We start from the raw sequence: 18,854 nt of genomic DNA on the forward strand, positions 1-18,854 counted from the left end.
AAAATTAAACGAAATAAACATTTGAAATATATGAGTTTGTATGTAATGTATGAATATAATATACAAGTTTCACTTTTTAAATGGAATTACTGAAATCAATCTACTTTTTCATGATATTCTAATTTTATGACCAGCACCTGTATGTTTAAAACCCTGACCTCAAACTTGGCGTAGTATTAGTTTACAATTGTTCAGAACTTATTGATGTGTTGTTCTCTAGAATGAAAAGCACAGAAAATGATGGTGTGGAGGTGAAGTTGAGGTCACGTCAAGGCTAATTTACACCTTTGTGGAGCTGCCATTTATGCTGAACAATCATGTTTTGAGACAATAGAGGCTTTAATAGCCACACAGTTTATGTATTTCAACAGTATGACTGCAGTAAAACAGTCTGAGTAATAAAGTGTCCTGTCAGGAGTCCAGAATGGTCATCTAACAAAAACATTTAATGGATGATAGGCTTCTGCTAAATCAATGAACTGTAACCTCCTATCAACTGCTGTGGAGGAGCATTGCAACAGTGTGTCCCACAGAGAGGAGCTTTTTTTAAGTGATGAACTCTCACCTCTCCTTTTTTGACACCCGTGGACTGGCGCCTTGATGTCTCCTCGTTGATGCTGGACAGAAAGTTCTGAGAGATCCGCAAGGCGTCCTGCAGGAGCGGGTAGTCCGGGTGGCTGGTGGGTGTGTGCTTGAGCAAATCCTGAATGAACGAAGAAGCAGCTCAGTTGAAAAATATTTATACATTACATTTTTAGGCTTACAATGAGTCCATCCTTCTTCTGAAAACTTGGGTCTAAAATGAAAATCTGTGTCAACAAAATGCACAACACGTTTTGGCATTTGGTTTAAACTTCTTTGCTTTTATAAATGCAATCAGACGGGACTCCTGACAGTAAATGATAAAACTTCTGGTTGTGTTTTGATCTCTGCCATCATGCCTCATCATGCCTTCTTGGAGTCATCTAGCATCAGTTTCTGATACACAACAGATCACAGTTGTTACATTTAGAAACACATTTTCCAGCCCTCCTACTTACATGTAACACCAACGTGCTGCGGGTCACGCGGTCCACTGGTTTATACAGCAAAGCTGTACACAGAACAGGACAGAATCCAGACTGACTATATATATATACTAATTTATGTTATAATTTAAAGAAACTAAGTAAAATATGGGATGACTGACCCTCTAGAGAGTTCTTGGCTGTCTCCTTACAGTCCTTTGGGCTCCTCACCTTCAGGTTCTGTTTGGATGGGAAAAAAAACAGACCAGTTTATAAAAAGACCTCCAAAAACCATCCCAGTAAGCAACATAAAATCGTGGCGAGGTCTGTATGTTTGCTCAGGCATTGAGGTCATTGACTTCCAGATTAATTATGCCATCCTCAGCAGCTTCCCCCCTCCCACCATCATCCTCAGATGGCTCCGAGTCATGCATCATTACTTAGACCATTAACAACCAGCCATGATGAATTCCCTCTTCGACATGTAGATACCCGCTTCAGCGCTGACTGGCAGGGCTCATAAAACCTAGACGAAGACGGATCTATCAGAAGGAACCACTAATTTTAAAAAAAAGAGAGAAAAAAGAACAATTCAACAGTTCCTGAGCCAAGTCCGCAGACTGGCTGGAGTTCACAGAGTTTTATGTTCATCCCACTTTACAAAATAATAAGTAAACAAGTTTATTTTTTAATCTTTGTAATGTGAATACAAAACCAAAAAAGCCTTTTTAACAGGCTGTGGATAAATTTTAAATAACGGCTTGTTCGATTGTGGTTTAAAGCCACGAGATGGTGAGCAAGTACACAGCAGGCAGGCGGGTGGAAATCCAAAAACTAAAAAAAAAAAGTCTAACAAACACCAGGCTGATTCATAATGAACAGGTGAGGGAGTAATCATGTGAAACAAATTCCATGAAAACACAAAAATATGCCAAGATAAACATGTTGGAAAGTAGCTGGCTGTGAGAAAAAAGGCAAATTTTCAATCGCTGTCGAAATGAATTCTTAGTGTTTGTGACCAGGAGGTGTTTCGAGCAGCTCAGACTTGAAAATCACAGCTTATTTTTGAGTGCATGGCTCACAAAGCTGCACTCAAGGTCACGGACATTATCTTATTGCCCATCTCCACCCACATCAAAGCCTCCTCGACTATTTGATGAAAATTTGTGACAGAAAAGTTCCGAACATGTTCAAATTTCAAGTGACAAGGATATGAGCCTCTGTGACTCACGCAAACTACTGTGAGAATGTTTTGAGACACTTTAGAGACTTGTTCAGGAATGCTGTTCATCAACTAACCATTACAGTCACAGTGCAGTGAGATGCTACCTTTATTGAGAAAAAAGCTACAGAATGCACCTTTAGAAACAATTCTCTGTGCATTAAAGCCATATACAGACAATCTATACTGTAAGCACAAAATAACACATGCTAATACGCTCCTGGCTTTATTTGTAAAGAATAATTTAGTAGAGCATTAAATTTTAAAAGCGTGGACATTTTAAAAGCTGGACAGATGGTAAATTGGGGGGGAGGTGTTTTAAAAGTATAACACATCAGGGACAAAAAGGATTAAGGCGTGTTGAGAGGTGTTGGGAAGTTTTCTGACTCTCCAACATCTGAAATGCTACATAGATGGTAAATTTTAATTTTTTTCTTGTATTGGATGACAATATCAGAGCTCAAATGTCACACCTGGGATGGAATGAAGCATTTGCTCGCTTTTCTTTAATTTAGAAAAAGTCGTTAAAGACACAAAACATTTGCTCATAACGGGGAGTCGACGTCAGACTCTTCCCTCTCAGGCTTACCTCGGAGATTTCAGCAAACTGCGCGTTGGCCTGGCAGCACTTCTCCGCCGTCTCCACAGCCAGCTCGTAGTTGTCCAGGAACGCCCGATAAACTCCAAGCTGGCTAGCCTGATGGAGAGCGGGGACACAAGACGCAGAGGAAAACGGACACCGTGTTTTAAAATGTTTGCCAAAGAAAAAGAGGTGTCTTTACTGAACCTGCAGCAAGTTCCCTTCAACCTTGAAGAAGCCAAAACGCAAAAGTGAGATGCACAATTCTTGTCATTTTAAATGTGAGAACGTGAGATTTAGTCCAGTCAGCAAAGTCTGAGAAACTGACCCGAAAAACAAAACACAAACATCGAACAAAACGAGCAGGAATGGAGAGAGACGGATCAAAACAACAGCATTTAACTACGGTGATCCTTGCCGCTCGTCGTCATAGCAACTACCAGGACCCCGCACTGTGCTGGGTCGAGTAATTAATGACTGGTGTAACCGAGGCTATGATAGCACATTTAGGAAGCTGGATGACGGAATTACATTCCAGCAAACGCTGCCTGTCAGCCCCGGGATTCATCTCAGTGGAGAACAAAAGGACAATCAATTCTGCTGAACAAAAGCCGAGTGAGGAGCAGAGACAGGCTATGTGGGGGTTGTCAAAAGACACACACACACACACGTACACACACACTCACCTCTAAAGTGAATATCATGTACGTAAGCATCTTTCACCTGAGTGTGCTGAACACGAGTTAAATTTAAAATGCTGCACGTTGTTGTATTTATTCAGACTTTTCAAATCTATTGGCCGCATTCTTTAAAGGGATACTTCAGAGTTCAAGTGGGCTTCTATGAAAAAGTCACGAGCAATTAATATCCTACCTGTTGTAGATAGCTATTTAAACAACCTCAGTTTGGAAAAAAAAAGGTTAATTTTGACAAGATAGACAAGCTGACATCAGTGTAAAGGTTTATAAGATGGTATTTTCATAATCCACTATGACATTTATTTAAATTTCAGTTGTTTTAAAATGGCAGCAATCCACTTTGGACTTGGTTTGTGTTTGAAATGTTTACTTACTCACTATATTGCGGTCACTATATAGCAGACAGACCGGTGTTTCTGCATTCTGAACACTACTTGAATGCAGCTTATGTCACAATTATGTGTATTCACAGTCAGGTGTGGCGTAAAGAAACACCAGGAAGACACAATGAAATACACACCTGTATCTAAATGATGGGCAACATAGCTTCACTGCTTTTGGCTGAGGAAATATAATTAGCATCATCTGTCTTCGCAACACTGGCAAAAATGTATTTACACGTTTTTGTTCCACTGTATGTTTTTCCACAAGAACTACACAAGAATCTTCAATGTCACCTGCAGAATATTTCTGCGCAGAACTCATTTTAACGTTGTAGTACGTGCGTGCATATTCAAAACGAGCCACAGAATATTGCATCCTTTGAAATGTGGCTTGTTTTACACTGAATTATTAATACATGAACCTGAATGTTTTAAATATGAAAATCAGTACTCATTTTCTCATCACACACACACGATGATGAAAAGTACACAGTTTAATTACGCTCTCGAGCTTTGACAAACATCTGACGCCGCAAGTGCAGCACCTCAAAGCTGAAACAGGAGGTCAGTCTGCAGAAATGGACATAGTGATCAAACTAATGATAAAAAGAGCCATACTGGGAGGAAAAGAAGCAGTAGGTGTAAAAAACTTTGCCTCTTATAATCTGTGCATTAGTTTAGATCTTTTTTTTTTTTATTACAAGAACAGCATTAACTCTAAATTTGTTTAAAATATAACTAAATTATTTGTCTCTGTTGTCTTTGCTTTAGTAAGCTTTCTAAATGCACTGCATTCTCTGCAACACAGTTCCAGTACAAAAGGCTTGTGAATATTGCCCCCCTAGCTGGTCTGAAAATCTTGCTTCCGAGACAAAAAAGAAGGGCTCTGCTTTACTCCGGGTAAATAAAGCTGAAACACAGCTTAACTTCATCTGTTGTGGTCTCCTTACTCTTAATTTGTGCCCAAAGCTGCCTGTCAGAGAGAGAACAGACCTCGCTTTTTCCTCTTTTAAACATCTTGCAGACTAATTTGCCAAATCCGTAAGACCGTGCAGAGAAAATACTAAAGTGGATAGAAACAGGCTTCTCTGAACGCTCAGGGCAAAAAATGTTTTTCAACAGCAACAGCCAGTGGAAAACCTCCCAAACTTTGCTGAACAGTGGTGTGACTTTAACGGCTGCTCAGCGGCATGAATGGATTATGGGCTGTGTGTGGCAAAACCAAACACTGTAAATATCTTCAACTGGTTGGTTTTTTTTTTCAAACGTGGCAATTGTTAGAAAATCTCAAGCAGCAGAACTGTCCCAAATTGATGTTGTGCAGATGCCTTCGCACAGCACTGAGAAGCAAAAACTGGAAAGGTGAGAAGGAAAGCAGTTTTTGTACTTTTCGCAATCCTGTGTTCTGCCCTGAGCCGTACAACCTGCACCACGTTCAGAGCGTGACAGTTTGACTGCAGAGGTAACAGGGAGCCCAAATGTCTCCGAGCCGCATTCATATAAAGCCCCATTTATCGACAGAAAAGCTTGCCCAAATGCTGCCGTAGTGTCACAGCAGAAAATGGCTTTGAGTGATGAAAAAGCGCTTAGGTTTTTTTGGTTTCTCAGCTCAGGGGTCTGCCCTGTTCAGGGGGTCTCTGTGTAAGACACGGTGGAAAACAACGTTAGAAAAACTATGGTAATAATGGCAGAAATTAGAGGTGGTTTCGCTACTACAGCTAAATGCGTCAGGATTCTAGCATCTCTGGGGTTTTAATCTCCATCGGCCAAAAGGCGAGTGGAGATGATGTTGTCGCCCATGTCGGCATCTGTTCAGCTGCCTGCAGTGTCACAAGCTTACAAGCCAGTGTTATGTTAATGAAACTAATTAAAAATTATCATTGGGTATACATTTCAACTAAATACCTTTGGATTCAAGTTGACTGCCACAGCTAATCGGCCCAAAAATAGCTGTAACTCGATCATTTTTACAGATATCAAGCTACAATTTGGTGTGGTAGTAGCTGAGAGTCATCCTTAATAAATTCTCTGACTGCTAATAGATCACACAGAATCTTTGTTTAAAACTTTGACATGCAAGGCAGTGGGTGATATGATTTATTTAGTACTGGAACTGGTGGAAAGCCGTAAGTGATGCTATATTAGCTTGGTAACGTGTTAGCAAGCCGTTAACAATAAAATTTCATAATTTTGCTGAAGTGATTTAGCACAATAATGGAAAAGTTAGTTATTAAAATGATTACATTTTAACAAAGGTGATTGTGTAATATTAAAAAATAAACTCCAACCATATGTGCAACAGTTGAGAATAGTTGTTTAGTCTGAAACATTGCGCTGAATCACCAGATAAACGCTGAAAGCGTTTTATCAGGTTAATTTATTCCTTTTTTCATTTTGTTTTCGAGTGTCCCATTTTTTGACAAACACATTCAAAGCTGGTTTACCAGATTGCCGCGCATGAAGCTTGTGTTTAGCGGGAGCAGGATCACAACTGTGAATTTGCCCTATTTTCAGCTTTCAAACACTTCTCTCTGACGCTCGCCCGTCGCCGACACTTTGCCTTTTTTCTCTCTTCTTCCCATCTCTCGTTTTCTGTTCTGATGTTTCACAACTCCTAAGCCAGCGCAGAGTCATGGTGAGGCAGCTCTATCCGAGTCGCAGCAGTCTAAATCTGCTCGCCTTGTCGACAGCCGTCCCTACCCCCACTGACTCTCGTATGCATCACCTCCTCTACTCCCATTTAATCTCTCGCCTCAAAAAGAAAAGAAACGGCTGTCAGGTATCGTTTTCCCCCTTTTTTATCCTCTTTTTGTTGTAGGCTCAGCATCTGCTCCTTCTGACTTCTATTAACTACTGTCTGGGTAGGAATGAGACGGTATTTCGAGTGTGAGCAAATGTGTGAAAGCAAAAGTGGAAAAGAAAAAAAAAGTGTTTGTATATTGAAGGGATAATCTGGTCATTTTTGAAGTGATGTTATTATCAGCCAAAGACATCAGTCTTAGAGCACAGAGTTTGGAGAAAGAGGCAATTTTTCAGGGTTTTGAAACAACCGGTTTTCAAAAACGACATACGGCTGTGAAAGAATGTGACATTAACTAATATTAAACCTCTACACAACTGCATGACACTGTTTCTTTGGTTTGTCGACATTTTCTCAACCGAACAACGTCCGTGTTACTAAGCAAATCTATGTTTGCACACATAACAACACTTCACGACCGACACCAGAGACAGAGTCATATTTGCTTGAAACTGACTGCATGTCAGTTTTCTTAGATGGGAAAACTGTTTTTAAGATTATTGTTACTATTTGATTGAAACTGCTTTTGAATGTGCCTTTTTTGCAGGCAAAAGATACAAATTAAATTCAGATTTCTCATCTGGAGCCCAAAGGGAGCGTCTTGAGATAAATTAATAAGATTGTGTGTATATACGCATGTGTGTGTGTGTAGAAAAAGCGGTTCCTATTTATAGAAGCTTCTTCAAGACACAAAGCACACAGAGCTGTGATGGCCTCAGCTGCCTGAGGCAGAAAGGGGGCATTGTGAAGCATGCCTGCACCTCCCTCTGTGTGTGTGTGTGTGTGTGTGTGTGTGTGTGTGTGCGCGTGTGTGTGCGTGCATGTTGAAGCATAAATGAGTCTACAAGGGGGGAGAGACATGGCGTGTGAGGGAGACAGCAGTGGGAGAGGAGGAGCAGCATTTTGGAGAGAATTAACAAATGATTCATTGTGAGTTAATTGACCCACTGTGAAAATGATTAAACAGAACCAGAGCGCTGTACATTTGGCCCTGACATCCTCTGGATAAAGAAAGAAAAAAAAAACTGCTGCAGGACAGAAAAAGAGCGAGCAGCTGTTTAGGCGGAAACGGGGAGGAAAAAAAGGGCAATCCAGACTCAACTTGTCCAAATTTGAAATGACAAAAAACAAAGAACATCAGTACGAAGAATCAAATTTAATTTTTTATCGGCTCGTCAAATTTAGCTGTCAGTTTCTGCTTCCGAGAGAACTCAAAGCTGAACAAACATTACACTCAGGCTCCGTTGGTCTCTACAGAACAGAAATGTCCACTGCACTGCTGCGAAACTTTCTGGCTGCCCAACGTTGTCACTTTAATTAGGGGTAACGTCAGGCAGTTACACCCAAGGGCTTAGCTGCTGCCATGGGTACACACACACACACACACACACACAGAACAACCTCAAACGCACTAACTCGTTGCTTCCAGCCCTTTCTTTGCCATGAACTTTGAGTGTGCACGTTAAAACAGCCTCACCAGTCTCTGGAAAAGGTCCCCGACTCTCTGGTGGTGGCTCCACTGCTGGACGCGGGGCAAAAGTCCATCGTAGAACTCTTTATGAATCTCGTAGAGCTCAGGCACTTTGAAAAAGATGGTTTCTATCTGGGCCACAGTGAGCACGGGCTGCGATGTCGTAGCGGCCGCCTTCAGAGGTTTCATGGGCTGAGAGGAACAAACAGAGACATGAACGTGACCTAAAAATGCTTTGAAGACTTCTTATATGACATCTAAGCATATACAAAAAGGTTTAAAAACTAAATGACTGAACTATGTCAATAAATAAGGATGAAAATACAAACATAGGAGGTGAATAACCTGATGGCTTCATTATATTGTTGAGATTATTGGGACCCCCCTGTCTCTTAAGGGTCACCACAAATTATTGCAGCATTAAAGGCGGTGGGTGATATGCATTACTTCAAATGATTTTAGGCTTTTAATATTTATTTGTTTTCTCTTTTGGGGGGGAAAAAGGGCTAAACACGAGTTATTCAGTTTTCAGTTGTTTTCTACTTTTCAAAACTGTCTCAAATGATTTAATGCTCCTAATGTTGCTTGGCGAGTTAAAAGACAGCAAGTGAACGAGTTTTATCACTTCCTTGCTAAGAATAGCTGCTTCTTGCCTTGGGAGATGATGTGTGAATCAAAGCAGAAAAGTTGAAGGCCGAGAGATGAAATCACTGAGCTGAAAGGTGGCAACATGATGGCAGGAAGCATGACTCAGCTTCACAATGTCACTGATATTCAGCAAAGGTTACGTTGTGTCTTTAATTAAGGCAAAGAGACGATATTGTGTATTTCTTGTGTAAAAGCGTGTGTGTTCTCACCAGGAGCAGAGCCTCCAGGTGACTGAGATATGTTTCTTCTGTAGCCAGGATCCCAGACAGGACCCACTTCCTCGTCTCCAAACCTTTTTCCAGGTCACATTCAGTCTGTAAAAACACAAACAATAAAAATGTTAGCCCTCTACATTATATCACGCCATGCAGGGTCCAGTTCTGTATGTATTGTGTTTGGTCTAAACAAATTAGAAACAACTTTTAAATTTTTCTTTTTTATAGAAAATCATTAAATACAAGTGAGTTTGTAAAAGCGCTCACTGTGAAACCGTTGCAGGAATGCTCTTTGCAACAAATGAATGTTTAAAACAAAACCCTCCCCGGCTGCTTCCCCATTCCCCTCAGCTGAGTCAAAGCTCACAGACATGAGAGAAAACAGAGAAACAGAGAAATTCCTCAGGCTGTCGTGTTTAACCGCAAACTTTGAACTAACTCAAACAGACAGGGTCTCCCATGGCAGGAAAAAAAAAAAAAAAAGAAAAGGTTGGGGTATAAATATGTACATGTACGAGACCAGACAAAGTTAGGAGGTCGAAGCGTCCGCTCCCTCAGGTAAGGAGGAGGAAAGAGAGAAAAAAACAGAAATAATGAGAAAGGTAGACAAAGAAAACAAAACAAACCAAGTAATTAAGGGAGAAATGTAAATTATCTGACATATCAGAAGACAATCGTCTATTTACGGCACATATTATTATTGACACATATAATCTGTCTCAAAAACCAGATATTCAAGATGTAAAAGGGTCAAACTGAGCACACAATGCAAGAAAAATATTTGCTTAACAAGCACATTTAGGAACTGCTGTCATGTTTCAGCATATTCAGGCTGCTGGCGTCAAGGTGTGAGCCAGATGAGGGACGTCAACATTGTTTTTATTCCTTAAAAACATTAAAGCAACAAGCCTTTTATAAGCTTCACTAAAAACAAACCTCCTTAAACTGCAACAGAACCAATTAAATTGATGTAACTTTGTTAATTAAATGGTGAACATGGATAACAACTGATCATTTCTCCACAGTTTTTGAGCTGACCTGCGTGCGCGACTCCTACTCAGTCATCAATTCAAGTAGGTATAAATGTACACACAGTGATGTACGCCGCTCCGAATGGAAATATTTACATGCGCTTGTGAACAAGAGGAGAGCTTACACTGGATGTCTGTGGGTGTACATGATGGGGTGAACAGGTTTGTAACCTGTTTCCATGGCCACTGCATGAGTGGATGCTGGTGTGGATTTCTGGAAACTGTAAAGACCCAGAAGACTATGAAACCCTCCAGGACATAATTCTTTATTAGCAGAGTTAGAGACAGGACTGATGCCTCCACTACCCAGTGCCTTTAGTGTAGGAAAATACTCAAAGATATCAACCAATTACACATTTATTAATATTAAGCTGCATTTTAGTAGGCTTACAGAGCATTAGCAAAACATGCAGCCGATGGCCAGTATACAACATCAGCTTTTTTTATTTTTGGCCATTATAACACTGTTTTTAATGTAACAATCATTGCTTAATGTAAATAAACAGTTATTTAACAACCCATAGGAGAACTTGTTCACTTAAAAATAAAATACAGATGAGCATTCTTGCTTAAAAAATATAAAATGTGGGCAACAGTAACCTGGTTGTAGCAGCTGCTACTGCATCTTTATTTTCCTGTTTAGTAGTTGAACTATGAACAGGCAAGGCCGAGCGGGAATGTTAAAAAAAGGCCAGTGTTGCTGTAAATTAGTCGGCTGATTAATTAGTCTTTCTGTATTTCTGTTGTTCCTTCGGCTGCTCCCTTCTTCAGGGGTCCCTACAGCGAGTGAACTCGCATGAAAGATTTGGGAATTGTTTTACGCCGGCCGTCCTTCCCGACGCGACCTGATCTGGAACCTGCAGCTTCAGGATTACAAGACCGTGGCGCTGACCACCGAGACCCTGCAGCACCTAGTTTCTAAATGAGTAAAATGACCTGTAAGTAGCAGCCACCATAGGAGCTGGTCCAAAGAACCTAAAATTTTATTTTTTCATTGAAAACAATGGACCATTCTTTTTTTAAAAAGGAGATAATTTATTCATTTTATTCAGTGGTACTAATCGGAATTTGCGTAAAAAAGATGGCGGCTGCATCTAATTGACTTTAGCCAACACAAAAGGGGCTCTGATGATTTATTTAGTCCTGAAAGTTAATGCTGCTGCTGTGTCCCCTCATCACTGGTTTCTTTTTCTTCTTTTGATTCTTACATGTCAAAAGAAGGTTAAAGGATGATTCTGACAGATATGTGTTTCAGCTTCACACTGTTTAGGGTTCTAAGGTGTAAATAACTGCAGAAAAGCCCTGAGCTGTTCACAACTTGCAGACACCAACGTCTGTAGCAGAGAAAAATAATCAAACTGAATGTAAGTTTAAGTGTTTTGGAAGTAAATGCGTGATGCACTTGTGATTTATGATTGCACCTAAATGTGACCGTTTTCATTTTGTGTCCTTGGCCTGGGGCAGGAACAACCAATGAAAAATGAATGGAAACTCTTGCCGAGCAACAATTGTGACGTTACTCTTACAGAAAACCCTCGTAAAGTCAACACCAGGGTCCGGATGAGGAAGGAGGCGAGTCTGAGCATCCAGCTACACGTCTTGTGCGCGAGCAGAGAGGAGACATTAAGTGTTTATTCATCCTTTCAGAGCCCAGACGACTCCCCGAGGAAGTCCCCACATCTTCAGACATCCCATCTTTTATTCATCGCCCTGGAAACTAATGAGCCCATCTCTGGGTGAAGGGGTGTCTGTCTGCATATTTGAACCCACACTTACTCCCACTGAACTCTAACACACCTAGGCAGGAGCGTTTCAATCAGAATTACTTCCTGTGTGTTTCTGGATGAGTAGTTTGCAGGAGAAACACACAGATCCGCACAAAACGATTAACAAGTGAGCTCATGAGGGTGAGATAGAGACTGACTTTAGGAGTTACTCCAATTCAAAATGGTCCCACAGCTAAATGGCATTAGACAACACAAAAAAAATGCCAATAACTCAACCGATTTTACTGATATTTGGCTAAAATTTGGTGTACAGTCGCTGAGAGCTACCCACAAAACATACTCTGAACTAACTGATCGTGCAGGATCTCATAATGTCATAACATTATTCTCCAGGTTTGACAAAAACTGCTATTACTCCATCCCTTTTCTTCACCGGATGATTTTATTTTAAAACTCATGAAAGGTGGTGATAAGCATCCCTTCAAGGTGTACTCTGCCTTTAATTTAAAGTAGATTTCAGTTAGATGTAAACCCAAAAACACAACTGATGTCTGTGTTTTTTTCTTTGTTTTTAATAATCTGCAGGGTGCCAAGCTGTGCAGTGAGATTTGATTTCTGATGCTGATTATTTTTCGTGCTGACAGGGCAGGAAAGGCAGCAACAGCAAGGAGGATTTAGCTGCTTTAACGGGTGGATTCTGACGGCGCAGTAAAGGATGTTTAAAATAGAAATTGTTTTCTCCAGCATCGTAGCTTTAAGTCCGTCCAAATGCCTTTGCTGCATGTCTGTTCGAATGCCAACCACATTTCAGAGCCAAAAAACTCCAACAAACCAAAAGTGAACCCCATCTGTTTCTGATTTACTGTCCAAAAAATGCAGCGATGCAGCAGCAACATCTTCAGAGGTAACCAGATGATTTCTTATCAGGGATGTCCACTCACTTCAACCTGCCCTTGCAAGGAGTCAAATTAGGACAGAAAAAAAGAGTCAGTGTTGAAAATGAAATAATTAAACCCCAGCATCACTGATGGTGACTCATCACAGTGACATCATAAACCCATCAGCTCAGACTGAGCCAACCACGGAGTGTCTGGACTCTGACTCATCAGAGAAAGAGGATGTTTGAGGGCAAATAAAGGACGACGGTAGCTTCCTTCTGATGGTAGGTATAGAAAGGCTGCCTGTCTGTCTGATTGTCTGTGTGGGGACTGAGCTGATGGATCATTTTCAAAAAAAACAGAGCTTCAAAATTACTATACAATTTATAAAAGCAGATCAACTAGACTGTTCTGTTTTAACAAAACGCCAACATTTCAGCTTCTCCAGAGGTGCTCACATCTGCTGATGATCAGTGAATCAAGTGCGTTTGATTAGCAGCACCTGGAACGATACTTAGCCTCTGAATGCCTGATCAAAGCGTACTTAGAGTTTTCATTAGACCTGGGACTTAAAATCTTAGAATTCATGATAATCCTTGAGGAGCGCCAGCTGTTTTAGATAACTGCTTTTCTCTTCAGACAAGGAAGACAGGAAGGAGGGGGAGGAGGAGGAAGGCACTGACGTAGTGACGGGGTGATGGGTAATTCTGCCAAAATAACCCTCTGATAAATGCCATTCTCTTAAAGAGACAGCTCAGAATGTGTTGAAGTGGGGTTCTGTGGAAAGGCTATGAATAGTTATTATCTTACCTACAGTAAGATATTAAGTGTTCCTGACCTTTCAACAGAAACTGACATCAGAAGATCTGAACCATTCCTTTAGGAGCAGAAGCCGCCTTTCGGACCTTATAGGAAATGGAAACATGGCACACTGACCGACTTGGAGGACTCCAGAGATCCGGAGGACAGAGTGTCTCGGCTGCTCCGGCTCTTCGAGCTGAGGTGCGGCGAGGACGACGGCGAGTCGTCGATGTACGGCAGGATGTCGTGGTGCCGCCGCTGTTCCTCTGCTCGGTCTGCGTCGTAACCGTACGATGGAGGAGTCCCGGTGAAATGTCCATCTGTACAGGAAAAAATGAATTTAAATGATTTAGTGTGGTTTTTGAGCTTTTTTTTTTTACCAATGACTTTGCTGTTGATGACATTAAGGTAATTTCAGCCCAGAGAATATTATTAAGGTGCAATAATCTGCACATCAAAAGTTGTTTAGGTGTGGAAAACAACAGCGTCAATGCAATTTTAAAGCATTTTTCCAACATTTCAATAGCAATATTTTATACCCGCTGTTATAATGTGCAACACATTAAAACAATCATTCAAAAATTTCCCATTAATAGCAAATATCTCCACTTCCTTTGAACGGTAAAATCCCAAAAGATATGCATATTATGAGTTTTTCTTCTAAAGGGAGTTGTGTATTACTTTTGCTGATTAGCTTCATGCTCTCAGAAGGTTGCCAAGTCTTGCAGAGTTAATTTCCGACGCTAATTAAGGCAGCTCAGAAAACTGGGGCACATAAAATGAAATTCTTCTGCATCTTTGTTCATGCATTCACGTTGAAACAAAAAATAAAAAAATAAAAAAAAATTGAAGAAGAAATAACCAAAAAAGTCAATTAACAATTGGTTTAAGGTTCAAAATACTTGAACAATGTGTGAAGAATCCCAGAGGAATCTCTTTAGCCACCTCCCTCTGAGACGCTTCTATGACTTTGAGAGGAAATAACCACTTTTACAAACAAAACTTTTCTTGCTGCGATGAGTGCTGCCTTGAGGTGAGGTGGGAAAGCCAGAAGAGAAGGAGACACGAAAGTCAGTGAGCTGGAATCAAACTAACCAGAAACTGACAAGGAAAGACTTTGTATTACAGAACTGCATTAAATCAAGACGTGTGTTTGACTCTAAACTTGCTCGGAAGAGTTAAAACTGCTCTTCCAGAAACAAGTGAGTACAGTCAGCAGTCTGAGGAATGTCTGAGTTACAACTGAAGGGAAGGCATCATAAATCTGCGGCGATCTCAAAAAGCCTTTTCTCTCAGTTCTTCAGACTCCCACAGCTGAACAGAGCTGCAGTTCACAGCGACTCAGGCACCCTTTTCATGTGCTGGCTCAGACTAACGAACATAAAACAGCACTGTCCACCATCACTGACACGCACAATCGGACCACTCTTTGTGTCACACTCATACTAACATGTTTATTTAACTTTAAAGCACAACCTCTGAGGTCTTCACCGCTCTACAGTCTATCGGCCACCACTGAAAGACGAAGGCTGATAATGTTTGTGCTCATGTCTGTGTCTTCATGTGTCAGAGTTTTAATAAGGCTCTCAAAAAAGTAATCAATGCAACATCCACAACTGATTAACTTTTGGAGTAAATCAAATTCAAGACGCCACAGCTAATTGACATTAGAAAACACAAAAATGGCTATAACTCAGGCATTTTTACAGATACCGAGCTAAAGCTTGGTGTGGCTGTAGCTGAAAGTGCTTCAAACACACCACAATCTAAAAGATTTTTGTTTAAAACTTGAGCATTAATTTAATTTGATTTAAAATCAATTCAAATCAAGACAGCCACCACAACTGACTGACATCAGCCGACAGAAAAATAGCTATAACTTGGCCAATTTTGCAGATATTGAGCTAAAACTTCTGAGCGTTGAATCTTGTAACACTGCGTGAAACTACACAAAGTTTTTTTTCAGGGTTTGACAGAAACACCTTCAGCTCCATCACACACACACAAGAAAAAATGATCTTGATGAAGTCTGGCATGAAAGGCAATGAATTGTAAGTCTTTACATTTCTTTTTGTTCTGTAGTGAAAACTGAAAAATCAGAGCGAAGCTGTCCACTGTTCGTGTCTGTAAGACCTTAAGCCCACCCACTATCTGCTCAGCATACTCCTTACTGTTAGTGGGTGGGTGCTGCCCGCTGCGCCTGCTTCAACCAAAAGCATCCTGCCAGAACCAGCACAGAGACTCTGTGTGAGGCAAACAGCCTCCTCCCACTATGCCAAACATTTTGGCAAACCAAACTTTGAGTAAAAAAAAAAAAAAATCCCTGATTCATTGCTCGTCTAAAAATACAGGGTGTGGATATGAAAACAAAAACACCAAATGGGAAATGAGTAAGAACAGTCCTGCCTTGTTTTTCTTTTTCCGAGCCTCGCCTCTGTGTATCCATGGGAGAATGATTTTATTTAAAGAATCTTAAGCTTTCAAAAAAAACAAAAAAACTTTTCCATGTGTTTCCCCAGAACACCACCAGCTTCTGGACTTTATTTTAGATCACACCGAAAATATGGAAAAATGTCCCGGATAGAGTGTGTGCATGTACTTATGTGTGTTTTGTAAAAAGAGGTTAGCGCCCACAGTCAGCACTCAGGCTAAGAATACTGAACAAAACAAACATTTTGCCGGGTAAAACGGGGCACAATCACAGACTCGGAGACTTAGAGCTGAAGTCATAAATAATAACGTGAACAGCAGAGAAAAGAAGTACTCACGAAATAACAAATGATTCATAACTCTATGTTTATCTTTAAAGTATGAAAGCACACAAAGGCTACGAGCTAAACAGTCTTCCAATATCTGCTTTTCAGCAACGAAACGACAGTCAAGATTTTCATTTATTTCATAGGGTAATTTGGGATATTAAAGTGTATTTAAAAAACTACTAACACAGATGCATATTCTCTAGTTTTCAAAGTGGAAGCACGGAGGTTTTGAAGCCTTTAATGGGTCACCCATAGCCTGTGGTTGTCTGTCTGACTTCGTTCTGGTTCAGAAACAGCTCATAACAACTGCTCTTTTACAATTATTTATTTAATCTAATTTTCTTTGTATCTTCTGCCTCGTTTTGTAAACTTTTTACTTCAATTTCCTCCTTTTTTTGCCTTTACAGATGCCCTTTAATCCCTGTGACCTCAAACCTGTCCCATTGTCGTCCTTGTATCCAAAATCTAAACAAAAATACAATAAAGACAAATATATATTTTATAAAACAAACCTGAGAAGAGGGAAAAGAGATATTCTAACAGGCAACCTATTGATTTCTACCCGGAGCTACTGCGAAACAGAACAACCAAAACGTACATGAACACACACATTCCTGTGAAATGTTTACAAGGAAACAGGGCTTGGGAGGGTAACAGGTCGCTTTCCTGCCGCAGGTGGAAAAATATAAAAATACTGGGAATAACTGGTGTTCGACTGCTGTGGAAACACGGGAATCTTTTCATAATAATTTGACAAACAGGGTGGGGGTATCAGAGAGTAATGTAATACTTGTGGTAGAATACAATAGACACAGCAGCAGCTTTTACCTCTTTCTAATTTCTGTAGTTTCTGCATCAAAAGCAGTGATTTTTAAAGCAATTTTGAAAATCTGCATTTGTGTGTTAGCTTATAAGGGCAACATTTAACAATAACATGTAATAACGTCCTCCTGAAAGTTTAAAATACACTTTTTTTTCACACCCTGCTCCTAGCTTTATGCTAAAAAGGTTATATATAAATAAATTCAGTGACTCAAGAACTTACATTATTATAAAATATTTGTTTAATTCAGTTAACTTGTTTTTGTTATATGCTCACATTAGTGGTGCCATTTAAACAGTTAAAGCTATGCCATTATTAGCAACTGAAGCATGCTAACTGCTCCTCCAAATAGCTGTAATAGCAAACATTGTGTGAATACATTATATAATAAAATAAAAACAATATTAGGCGGGCCATGACACCACTGGTTGTGTACAGAAGTCAAGTTTAGCTTTCAGTTGGTATAGAAGAAAATGGGTTAATGTTGGACCATAAATCAAAAATGAACAAGATTAGTCATATTAGCCGAGCCAAGATTAGGTCTATGGTACAGGGAAAATGTTACATATTAAACTTTGAATTTGAAGATGCGACTGATAGAAAATAAAATAAAACTACAGGTGTCAAAAGTTGTTTTTCTCTGTCAGTCCTGAAACACTCTATTGAATGCCTAATGAAAAATGTAATTACCAGCATGTTAGACAAAGTTACCTCATTCGCAGTTTTGATTTTACAATCTACTTTAGTGTCTCCATTTACAATATGTGACTTGAAGCACAAAGAAAATGGTTCCAAGAAAACGCTTTTCCCCCACAATTTCATTCTGTTTGCCTTATGCTTTTTTTGTTAGCCCTTCTTCTTTTCCACATAGGTACGCAACACCTATAAGCATTCATCTTCTCTCCCTTGTTGTTTTTCCTCTTGGCCATGTTTACAGCATATTGACAAACTGCTACAGTGCAAAAGCAAGGAATTATTGATTTGCATTAGCCATTTTGGAATATACAAGGAACTGAAAGCCTTGCGTGTGTTAAACATAGAGCTGTGGCCAGCAGAAAAAGGGAACAATTGTTTAAGTCCTCTGTGTGGTCTAAAGGGAAAGAAGGAGTGATAAGAAAAAGAAGCCAAAAAAAAAAAAAAGAGCACAGAGACAATGCAACACACTGAGAGCCATGAAATTAAAGAGAGAAGGGGAGTGATTCTCAAAGGAGGCATGAGATATCCTCGATAGCGAGCTTCCCTTCCATCCCCCATCAGACTTTCCCCTCAGCGTGCCAGTCATAAATCTGCCCTGGTTGTCGACGCCTTTATTGAACCTTTCGAAGAGGCCTGTCATCCTAACGCTGCCATTATAACCCTGCTGCTAGCTCTTCCTCAGACACACAGATACATTCAGAGACTTACATTAAAGCCCGACTCAGCTCCATAAAAAGCTCATGTTGCACTACAACACGCGAGGGGCTTCTCTCCTAATCCAGCTTTTTGGTAATCACAAAACGAAAGATGTGTTTTAATACCCCGACCCCGAATCTGAATCACCACACAGTGGCCTAATAGGGCAGAGTGGATTTGGGGACACCATGCTTATTGATGAGGCCAGGTCTGGACACAGGAGATAAATAAGATGGATCCCTGTCGGACTGCATAAACTGGGATTCTCATTACTGCTTAATATACATAGTGTGGAAATTCAATTCTGTAAAAGCAGTATTGAGGGGAGAGCAGGAAACAGAAAGGTTACCCCATTCCCTGTGTTTCTTCATCCCTTCAATTTCCAATTTAGAGACAATTTAGCACAAAAGGGAAGGGGG

The 18,854-nt window shown here is 40.3% G+C and overlaps 1 protein-coding gene across 1 annotated transcript in view; it reads right to left on the minus strand.

Annotated features, from left to right (window-relative positions):
* Positions 1–18,854, minus strand: part of bcr (BCR activator of RhoGEF and GTPase) — a 73,565-nt gene that overhangs the window by 18,880 nt on the left and 35,831 nt on the right. The window contains exons 3-9 of the mRNA XM_017410651.2: positions 13,597–13,781; positions 9,019–9,123; positions 8,168–8,353; positions 2,819–2,926; positions 1,190–1,247; positions 1,041–1,093; positions 566–703 (exon numbers count right to left, since the gene is read on the minus strand). Of these exons, the coding sequence (XP_017266140.1) occupies positions 566–703; positions 1,041–1,093; positions 1,190–1,247; positions 2,819–2,926; positions 8,168–8,353; positions 9,019–9,123; positions 13,597–13,781 (833 nt within the window). The remainder of the gene's footprint in view (positions 1–565; positions 704–1,040; positions 1,094–1,189; positions 1,248–2,818; positions 2,927–8,167; positions 8,354–9,018; positions 9,124–13,596; positions 13,782–18,854) is intronic.

The sequence above is a fragment of the Kryptolebias marmoratus genome, linkage group LG14, assembly GCF_001649575.2.
Source record: "Kryptolebias marmoratus isolate JLee-2015 linkage group LG14, ASM164957v2, whole genome shotgun sequence".
NCBI classification, from domain to species: Eukaryota; Metazoa; Chordata; class Actinopteri; order Cyprinodontiformes; family Rivulidae; genus Kryptolebias; species Kryptolebias marmoratus.